The 10,299-nt window shown below is 39.1% G+C and overlaps 1 protein-coding gene across 1 annotated transcript in view; it reads left to right on the top strand.

Annotated features, from left to right (window-relative positions):
- LOC116511399 (dol-P-Glc:Glc(2)Man(9)GlcNAc(2)-PP-Dol alpha-1,2-glucosyltransferase-like) overlaps positions 1–1,766 on the top strand; it is a 5,990-nt gene extending 4,224 nt beyond the window's left edge. The window contains exon 3 of the mRNA XM_032221394.1: positions 1–1,766. This exon is cut by the window's left edge and continues 398 nt beyond it. Within this exon, the coding sequence (XP_032077285.1) occupies positions 1–658 (658 nt within the window). The 3' untranslated portion in view covers positions 659–1,766.
- The last annotated feature ends 8,533 nt before the right edge of the window (positions 1,767–10,299 follow it).

Below are 10,299 nucleotides of genomic sequence, written 5' to 3' on the forward strand. Positions count from 1 at the left end.
GCCGTACCTTACTGTGGTGGTGATATTTGTTACTTTCATTGTCCTCAATGGCGGCATCGTTCTTGGTGACAGGAGCAGCCATGAAGCCTGCCTGCACTTCCCTCAGCTATTTTATTTTTTTTCTTTTAGTCTTTTTTTTTCCTTCCCTCTTATAGTGACGCCCGGTAAATTTATCAGTTTTCTCCATTCTGTGAGGATCTATTTTCTGCGATACAGTGTCCTCACAATTGTTTCTTTATTCCTCGTCTGGAAATTTACGTACGTCCATAAATATTTGCTTGCCGATAACAGACATTACACATTTTATGTGTGGAGAAAAATCTTTCAAAGACATGAGCTTGTCAAGTACATATTAGTTCCAGTTTATATATTTGCTGGCTGGAGTTTCACAGATGCACTGAAGTCAAAATCTGTTTTCTGGAACTTACTATATTTTGTATGTCTGTTTGCAGTCACCGTTCCACAAAAGCTTCTAGAATTCCGTTACTTTATTTTGCCGTATATTATATATAGGCTTAATGTTCCGATGCCATCACTTTTGAAACTTTTCTTAGAGTTGATTATATATAGTTTGGTGAACGCAATAACATTCTATTTCTTTTTGAACAAACCGTTTCACTGGCCAAATAATGAGGAAATCCAGAGGTTTATGTGGTAACATTTTGGTTCCTAAAACCTGTTCTAGAGCTTTTTGTTACAAATAAGAGGTTACAATTTTGAAAAACTTCATTAAGGAAAATGAAGTATTCTGGATGTTTTATAATGGAAGAAATGTGAAATGTGTAGGGTTTTTTGACTGTTTTTATATAAGGGTGTATCAGTAATTACTTCTTTAAAAAATGGGGGAAATTTTACTCATATTCCCAAAATAACGTGAATGTATGGACATTTTGATCATACCAATTATGCTACAGAAATCATAAACGTTGACTGTTTTCATTGTATTTCTCTACACTTGTAACAAGTGATTGATTTGATGTCATTCAATTATTATACTGTCTTTTTACCATGCTTGGGTAATATTGTTTTGTGCTTACATACGGTGACATTTTTTATATATCTAATGTTTGGGGTCCAGGGATACAGGTAAAAGTCACACAATTATCAGTTTATTGCAACTAATGTGCTTCAGTTTACAGCTGAAATCTTGGATATTTTTCTGGCAGGAAACTTTCAATCAGTGCAGCTATGTAGAAATGAATAGGATTACAGTGTGAGCTAGGAAGAAATTGATTATGAGCTAGAGAACCATATTTAAATCACATATCATGGGCAAATATTGTATAATATACTTGATTTGTTAATCACTGAAAGAACTTCTAGATACCACAGGTTGCTATACTGACGACATAAATCAATTTGTAGCCTCAGCATAAATCATAAGTCTTTATAGGACCTGTTATTATAATTAACCAAATATCAGTTCTCAGTGATATAAGATGACAGTTCTGCTGATTGATTTTGTTTTCAACATGTCAAACTATGGCAGTTAAAATGTTTTTTAAAATAAAACCTGAGATTTTTTTTCATTCTAGTAATAAATTTGCATGCTCAATGCCAAAAAATAAAAACCAAATCAGTGTTCCTTATATTTAAGGGCCATAGTACTTGGGTAAAGCATGCTTAAGATGTGAAAACAAATATTTAAAGGTATACTCAATAAGAACACTTAGCAATGAATAAGTTAAAATAAATATGTTTTTTCGTCACGAACCAAATATTAACACAATTGTGTTAATAAGCAATAAATGATAGGATTTGTTTTAGCTTTTTTGTCTGTGTGAAATGTGTTCAAGAGTATTCTTCCAGTTGTAACAGTTTCCTCCCTCTTCATAGATATACACTTAATTTTCCAAGCTCGTGTAATAGAAAAATAATACAGGTTTTGAGGTGGAAAACGATAGAACACTTATAATAAGGAAATTAGAAATGTATCTTTAGGGAACCTTCATATGATTCTTAACTGGAAGTATAGACATTGTTATCGTGATTTAATTTCTCACATGATGAAAAGGCTCCTACTGAAAATTGTCTGTACAATATCTTAGCTTTTGCAGATTGTTCTTTTGATTTCAAAGTGACCAATTTTAAAGTGCATGTCAGTAGATTTGTCACCCTGGGCACCTTTAAAAATTGTACAAATAGCACTTGGCTTTGGTAGACTTCCTGTGCGGAGAATAATCACAAACATCATACTTGCTCACAAAGTTAAAAGAAATTTAAATTTCCTGTGAAAGTTGAGAAATGAAATACTTGCTAACAGGGACGACTTTCCCTTTTTGAGAACATGTTTAAAATCAGGAAAATCATACAATGTACTTTATAAGAAAAATACTATATTAAAACCATTACTTGGAGGAGTTAGGAAGAATAAACACAGATAAATTAGGGTCATATGGTGGCGCTGTTGAGCTGTGCTTGCTGTACAATTTGCAGCATTTTTAATAGCTTTTGACTGAATGTTTTTAGAACAGTGGCCTGCAAAATGTGAAGAAAAAATATTTTAATAGAAAATTGGAGGGGGGGGGCATTGGTCCTTGAAAACTGGAATTTTATTTATAGTGGAGCAATCCTCTTACTGTAGTAAAATGCATCTAGTTCTAATTGTAAAGCAGACCAATGCTGAAATAGGTGGGTCTTTCTAAAATATTTATTCTCTAAAATTGGAATCAGTCGTGCTTTTAAAAACGGAAAATCCAAGGGTTTTTCACCTTCAGTTCCTTTGTCATGCTAAATGTCACCTGTATTCAGATGGGGCACTTGGGAGTCAAGAAAGTCTGGTCTCTCAAATAGGTATTTCTCTTTGGCATCCAGGGGTATGTCTTCTGGGTATAGCCAATAAGGTGAAGATGGGGGCGTGGCCAGGTGTGCATGTCAGCTCGACGTCACTCCTGTGGGGGCTGCCTGTGGGGGCCCAAGCGCTCTGCCAGTGAAAACAGGCTCCCAAACTCTGTTTTTGGCTGCCATGTCCTATAACCCTCTACCTGCCAGTGAAAATGTAGCTCAGGAGGGCTGCCCTCCCGAGCTCTGTTTTCACTGGCAGAGCATCGCAGGAGGTCATGGCAGTCGAAAATGGAGGCCGGGAGCCATTGGTGGGTTCCGGATCCCAGTGCAACTGTACGATGCAAGGGGGTTGGGTGTCCACCACATGAATGTGCATGCACACGCACAGTGCACACATGCGTACTTACCGCCCGTGATGCCTCTGGTGTTCCAGCTGCTCAGCGGATCATTGCACAGGCGCCGTACGCTCCATGTGAATGCACGAAAGTCCCGAACAGCTCAAATACCAGTAAGGAGTGTGGGTGGGCCCTCCGAAGCACCGTACTGGAATGGTACCTGGTGCTCCCGGCAGGCAGATCGTCATAACCCACCAATGCCAAGAGCCCAGTTTTGTTGGCAGAAGCACCGTGGGCCTGTCCGCTGTTTCCAGAGTACCCCACGGGCCAGATCTTAAGTACCCTGCAGGCCCGATCTACCCCCTGGGCCTTGAGTTTGACACGCTTGCCATAGTGGTATTGCTTTAACCTTTGAACATGCACAAGGATCTCTTCCTTCCTGTCTGCCTGCCTTCCCTTCCTTTTCCCTCCCGCCCGCCCGCCCTCTCTTTCTTTCTCTTTTATTTGTATAGCTTTTCCCTTCCACTATATTACACTATTAAAAATGGTCCATCATGGTACAGAAGAGAAGTCTTTGCTATGTTGTTTACCAAACATCCCACAAATGTGAAAACCTAACCTTAATCCAGTGATCAGCATTATAATTAGCCCACATAGCTCAGGAACACTGCTATTTACTTTGGCTCAACAGATGATAAATGTCCTTCCTTTGGTAGATTTAACTTTCAGTTCAGAACATCTTGAGTGCCCAAATTTGAACTGGCATCAATACAACCAAAGATATATCGTTGCAGCAACAACAAAAAATAATAGCCAAGAAGATGGATGGATTCATACGCTTACCTTGTATATTATTTTAATACCTTGGAAGAATATTTTTCTCTTTCTTTGCCATGATAGTTAGGAAGTTTTGATATATTATCTCTAATTCCCCAGTTTTTCTCCAGATTAAAAGGAAGTGAATTAGTAATCATTGTACTGTAATGTCTCAAATTGTCAAATGTACAATATTGTATGCCACCCAGGATCATATGTGAGAGGACAGTTATGCAAATGCAATGAATGAATTTGTATTGTCATCTTATGTATATACTTCCTCCTTCCAACTTTTTAGAGCATCAACAGCTTCATAAGTCACCTCCCTGTAGAGCCGACATCTGCAGATAGCTGCAGAAATGACCTGAACACAGCCATGGAATTCAATAGGTAGCCATAAAATGTTATTTGGATTTTCTACATTTAAAAAAATGAAAGCATTTAACCAAAGTGGTACATGAGACATAAACAATGAAATTGATGTATTATAGTACTTTGACATCTTGCATTTTATCCCTCATGGCAAAGATTTTATATTTATTGGGACTTTTCAGTGCAGGGGATAGAAATGTGTAATAAAACTGTGATGTTGTTTTTTTACTAAAATGAAGGCTAAAGTGCCCAATACAATTACTGCATAAAATAATCCATTTGTTGCAGGAGTTGGTCCTGGTTCGGTGCACGCAAAATTTTTGTGCTACGCGCATGTGCACATTTTCACAAAAAAGGTCTGTGCATGCACAAAATGTTAAAAAAAGAAAAATAAATTTGTGCAATTACAATTGTTCTGCACATGCGCAGAACCAAAAATCAAGATGGCGGCCCCGTAGGAGAACCATTTTGGGGGCGTGGCAGGCCTGGGTCACTGCAGTTCCAGCAACCCAGATCATCAAACCACTACCAGTTCAGCCAAACCGGTAGGAACCCATCAGAATTTGCTGATGGTATAGAATTGTAAATAACTACAAGATCGGTGATGCCTGTTGGAAAAAGAAGTAAGCAGGTTAATTCATTGTCCCTGTTATAGAAATAACACTGAAGAGAAGTATAAATTTATCACTGTATTTATTCTGTGTTCACTTGCCAAATTATTCCTCCTGTTATTTAAAAGAATATAAAATGTCTGTTTATTTTCAAGAAATGCTTTTTAATTCTAATTTTCTTGTACCATGAGTTACTATTGTGATATGTGCATGCATTTTCCTTTAAAGTACTGAATTTTGTCGTTTAAGTAAAATATTCCTTTTGCTTTGATGTGAGCATTTTTTTTGCATGCTGCAGAATTGCCAAATGAATATTTTTTTTTCACTGTTTTGTATTGCATATGGGAGCAGGATTAATAATAGAATATTATTAACATGATTTCACACTCCATTAACACCACAACAGATTCCTTATTATTGATTAGGTGTCTTAATATTTCTATAAAAATCACGATTCTCATGGCTGGATTGTTTCAATATTAAATATAATTGGCAAAGTCTATGAAACACTAGCAGTATTGCCCCCATATTCAGATGTATTTTTAATTAGCTGTATCTCTATGAATTCGGCCTATTAGTATGATTTTACCCATAACTGCCTAAAAAGCTGCCCATGTAAATAATTGGTTTTATTTCACCATATAATTTAAGACCTGAGAATCCCAAGAATAATCTCTGTAACTAACATTTCCTTCTCTTTCAATAGACGTGTTAAGAAAAAAAATGTTCTTTAAAAACACCAGACTTTATTTAGAGAGCTGTTTGGTTTGGGGAATAGTTTTTCTAATTCCTTTTTTTTTATTTCCAATTAATTTGCTCCAGAATATATTTAGAAATGAAATTAGACAATCTATGACTCCTTGGGTCATTGTTTCAGGTATATTTTCTTACTAGATATCTCTATTGCCTTTATTGGGAAAGTTCTTAAAAAATGCAGGGAGATATTCAAAAATGTATCTGCCTTGAAGTAGCCCATATTGAATTAAGTGTGCAAACATCAACAGCTGGCCACAGAAAATGTTTTATGACATAAGGACAGAGTTACAAGCAAGTATTCTTTATTGTAAAAAAATACATTTGTATACTTTTGTGATAATATGGGCTGAGACAGGGAAAGTGGTATGTAAAGTAATCAGCTTTCTAACAAGATAATATTCCAAGCACTTGGAAATTAGTTTGCTGCATCCTGGCTTCTTTCCTTTTTACAAAATACTAGGTGATACCCCGTCGTTGCCCGGGTATTTATAGACATCGAAGTGTTTGTCTGACAGGGAGCCATTGACAGGGGCCTTTCTTCCTCCTACTCCCATGCCCTCTCCCTTCCCCCTCTCATGTGCTCCTCTTTCCCGCCCTGTCTACAATCCTGGCACTTAGCCCCAAATCCATCAGGTGCTTCCCCATTGGTCCACTGGAGGGCGAATGTCATGGCTGGCTTTCCAGAGAAAGCTGGGAAGGAACTGACATCACAAACAATTACCTCTCTAGGCCGCCACACTCACTATCCTTAAGGCACAGGCTCCCTCTTTCATGACATCTCAAACAATTGCTGCTCAAGGACGCCACACTCACTCTCCTTAACGGCTCAGGCATATCAGAGTTATGCTGCCGCCCGGCGCTAGAGGCAAAAGCCGCCCTGCCGCTGTGTCTGACATAGAGGCATCCCGCCTCTATGGCAGACACAGTGCCAGGGTGTTCAAAAGCCCTGCCGCTATGTCCGACATAAAAAAATGTGCCAGCCCGCGCGCCAGCAGAGGCAGGTAAAACACACGCACACACAAACAAAATACTTACAATAATATAATTACTTACAAATTACATTTATTTTGAATTCTTCCCCCTTCCTCCGACCCACATACCTTTTCCAGCTGTTTCACAGAGGATTTCAACTCTGCTCTTGTCTGCCATGATGAAAATGTAAAAATGTAAAAGGAAAAAGCAAGAGCTGCTGAGGTCAGCTGGGCTAGCTGCTTCCAGAATCCCCAATGGATGACTCTGCTTAACTGTTTAAAAAAGCCTCTAAAAAAACGCCCTCTACAGGAGGAGGTGAGAGAACCAAGTGCCTCATCTACATAAGGAATTTTTCGGCTTTTAACCCTTGCTTAACTCTGCTTGAGTATCATAGACTAAATGAGGCACATGCCTCATTCCCCTGCCTCCTCCTGTAGAGGGCACTTTTTTAGAGGCTTTTTTAAACAGTTAAGCACTAAGCAGAGTCATCCACTGTGACTCTGGCAGCAACTACCTCAGCCTTTTTCCTTTTACATTTTTTTTTCTTTTCATGATGACAGTGGTGAGGCTTTGCCTCCCCTGCCTCCCCTGACTGCATGTCACTGACCCAGTATTTGTTTTTAGAGGATAAGTCATCTGTGTACCAAGTTTGGTTGAAATTGCTCGAGGTCCTGCAAAGTTATGCTGCAACATACATACATACATACATACATACATACATACATACATACATACATACCAGGGGTGGGTTTCTCGCCCAGTTCCAACCGGTTCGGTTGGAACGGGGCCGGCGGCGTCCTCGTGCACGTGCGCGGCGCACGCATGCGTACTAGCATCTGTGCGATGCTCCAGCTGCTCCTGGAGGATCGCGCAGGCGCTGTATGCATCCTGCACATGCGTGGAAGCGCAGAACTCGTCAAAACCGGGTAAGGAGCGCGGGCGGGCGGGTGCGCACTTCGCCGTTCCCGGAAGTTACTTACTTCCGGGTTCGCCGACCAACTGGTTCGCAGGGACCACCGCGAACCGGTTGAAACCCACCCCTGATACATACATACGTATCTTACGTATCTTATATATCTATAAGAGATAAGATAATAAGATAAGAATTGCTTCTATTGTGATAAGAAAACTTGAGAAGAGGTGCAGAATATTTAGAACAGAAAGACCCATAAAAGTGACACTATTGTCAAGAAGTTCTGGCAATAGGACTCTCCTTCAATTCTCAGGATTTCAGATTAATTTTTAATGGACTGGAGCACTAACACTATTGGAAATTAGAGAAATTCATTAGAGGAAATATGGGCCATTTAGCATTCAATTTTCAGAAAGGACATAATATCACACCTCTTAACTCATTCTTCAATTGCATGAATTGTAATCATGCAATTACAGAAACGTGCCTAGCTTAATGCTGGCACTAGACCGAAGTGCAGTTCAAAACAATCTAATCCTGAAGGGGTGCAGCTTTGAGAATGGGAAGGGGCTTTGGTCAAGGAAGTTATATGGTCCATATCCAAACTATGAATGAGAAGGAGTCCTCTTTCACAGACACGAGATGCGAAACATTACTAGAAAACATCAACCGAAAGGCATCTATCCCATCTTTTAAAACGTTGCTTCCCAGCTCTAATATAGTTGCAGTTATTGATAATGATATTTCATTGGCAGAATGTTGCATTTTCCATTTAGGCACGTATCTTTTTAGATAGGGAGATGGAAGCAAAGAAGGAGGACCAGCCAACAGTTCTCGCTCAAGAGAGATTTCTGAAAACTTTCATGTAACTATGTAAAAAAGAGAAATGTAGTCTTCGGAGTGCTTTTGTGTGTTACAAACCCCATCCTCCTTCATCAGAGACTATGGAGTTGTACAACAACCTCTGGAGGGATATTCATGATGTTCTTTGCCCATCTCGGATAATGAACTCGTTAACGTTTAATTGGACTGTATATTTGGTTTATGAATAAAATATAATTTGATTGAACTGGATAATTGGGTTTTATGATTTTAGACCGAGATGATAAACAGGGTCTGAAGAGTCCTCATAAGGATGCAGAAAAGAGATACAGTGCGTGCATTGTATGAATGGAAGCAGAAGCTTACAGCTTAGCCCTTTTCTCTAATATAGTGTGCTTTTATTTTCAGCTGAATATTTTTTCTCTTAAAGAGACAGGCAACAACAGCAGAAAATAAGCAAAGCATACCAAACAATATGTAGGACCTCTCCTATGCCACAGGCAATTCTACACACACACACACACACACACACACCGACCGTATTCTAAGCATTGCTTGTGAAGGCTGGGAATAAGAAAAGAAACATCAAGGTGAATGATCTTAATGTGGCTTTTGAAAAGCTCAGAATGTTCCTATGCCCAGCGTGCTACTTTTTGTCTCAGTTAAAACTCCTTTTTTTTTTTTGGAAGAAGACCAGCATAAAGGCTGTGTCATTTGCATGGCACCAGTTTTCATGAGGGATGAGCTCACTCTGCATTGGCCCACATATCTTAAAGTTGCCAAGGTTGAGAAATTCTGATCTATATCTGTCTATCTTACCTTATTCTCGGCTGCATAAACAGAGGGATAGAATCAAGATCACGTGAAGTGTTAATACCACTTTATATTGCCTTGGTAAGGCCACACTTGGAATACTGCAATCAGTTTTGGTTTCCACTATGTAAAAAAGATGTTGAGACTCTAGAAAGTGTGCAGAGAAGAGCAACAAAGATGATTAGAGGACTGGAGGCTAAAACATGAAGAACGGGTATGTCTAGTTTAGTGAAAAGAAGGACTAGGGGAGACATGATAGCAGTGTTCCAATATCTCAGGGGTTGCCACAAAGAAGAGGGAATCAAACTATTCTCCAAATCACCTGAGGGCAGGACAAGAAGCAATGGATGAAAACTAATCAAGGAGAGAAGCAACCTAGAACTGAGGAGAAATTTCCTGACAGTTAGAACAATTAATCAGTGGAACAATTTGCCTCCAGAAGTTGTGAATGCTCCAACACTGTAAGTTTTTAAGAAGATGTTGGATAACCATTTGTCTGAAGTGGTGTAGGGTTTCCTGCCTAAGCAGGGGGCTGGACTAGAAGACCTCCAAGGTCCCTTCCCACTCTGTTATTCTATTCTATTATCTATGTATCTGTTATCATTATGCAATTTGGGATGGTCAGACTTGGGGCATGAATACCCCACTGGTCCTTCCCCACCTCTCTGTCCCAGAGACAAACTGACATCCACATCAATTATTGTAAGGTGATGCACAGATTTTTCTCACCCCTAACACTGATATAATTCTAAATTCACCCAGAGTTTTGGTTGCTCAGTGCACCTGGAGCTCTAGAAAACAGTTCTGTTAAGATTTCCCCTCCATCAAGGGTGTTCTGCCTTAGTAGCAGGAAGATATATGACAAATTTATTTTAACAAGATTAATTTGATTCAAGTAACTTCGGTAAATGAATCCATTCCATGGAAAGCCTTTATCAACCTATCCAAAACAATTTGCATTCTGATTAGGACAAGTCAAGAATGTCAGTCTGGACAGTAACTTATAAAGAAAGTGATGGTAAATCTCTAGGTGAGATTATAAAATGTATCACAACAATCTTGCATTCATAGTGAAAACTGTATTGGAAATCTTATCATTTCCTTC

This window comes from Thamnophis elegans, chromosome 7 (genome assembly GCF_009769535.1).
Source record: "Thamnophis elegans isolate rThaEle1 chromosome 7, rThaEle1.pri, whole genome shotgun sequence".
Classification (NCBI taxonomy): Eukaryota; Metazoa; Chordata; class Lepidosauria; order Squamata; family Colubridae; genus Thamnophis; species Thamnophis elegans.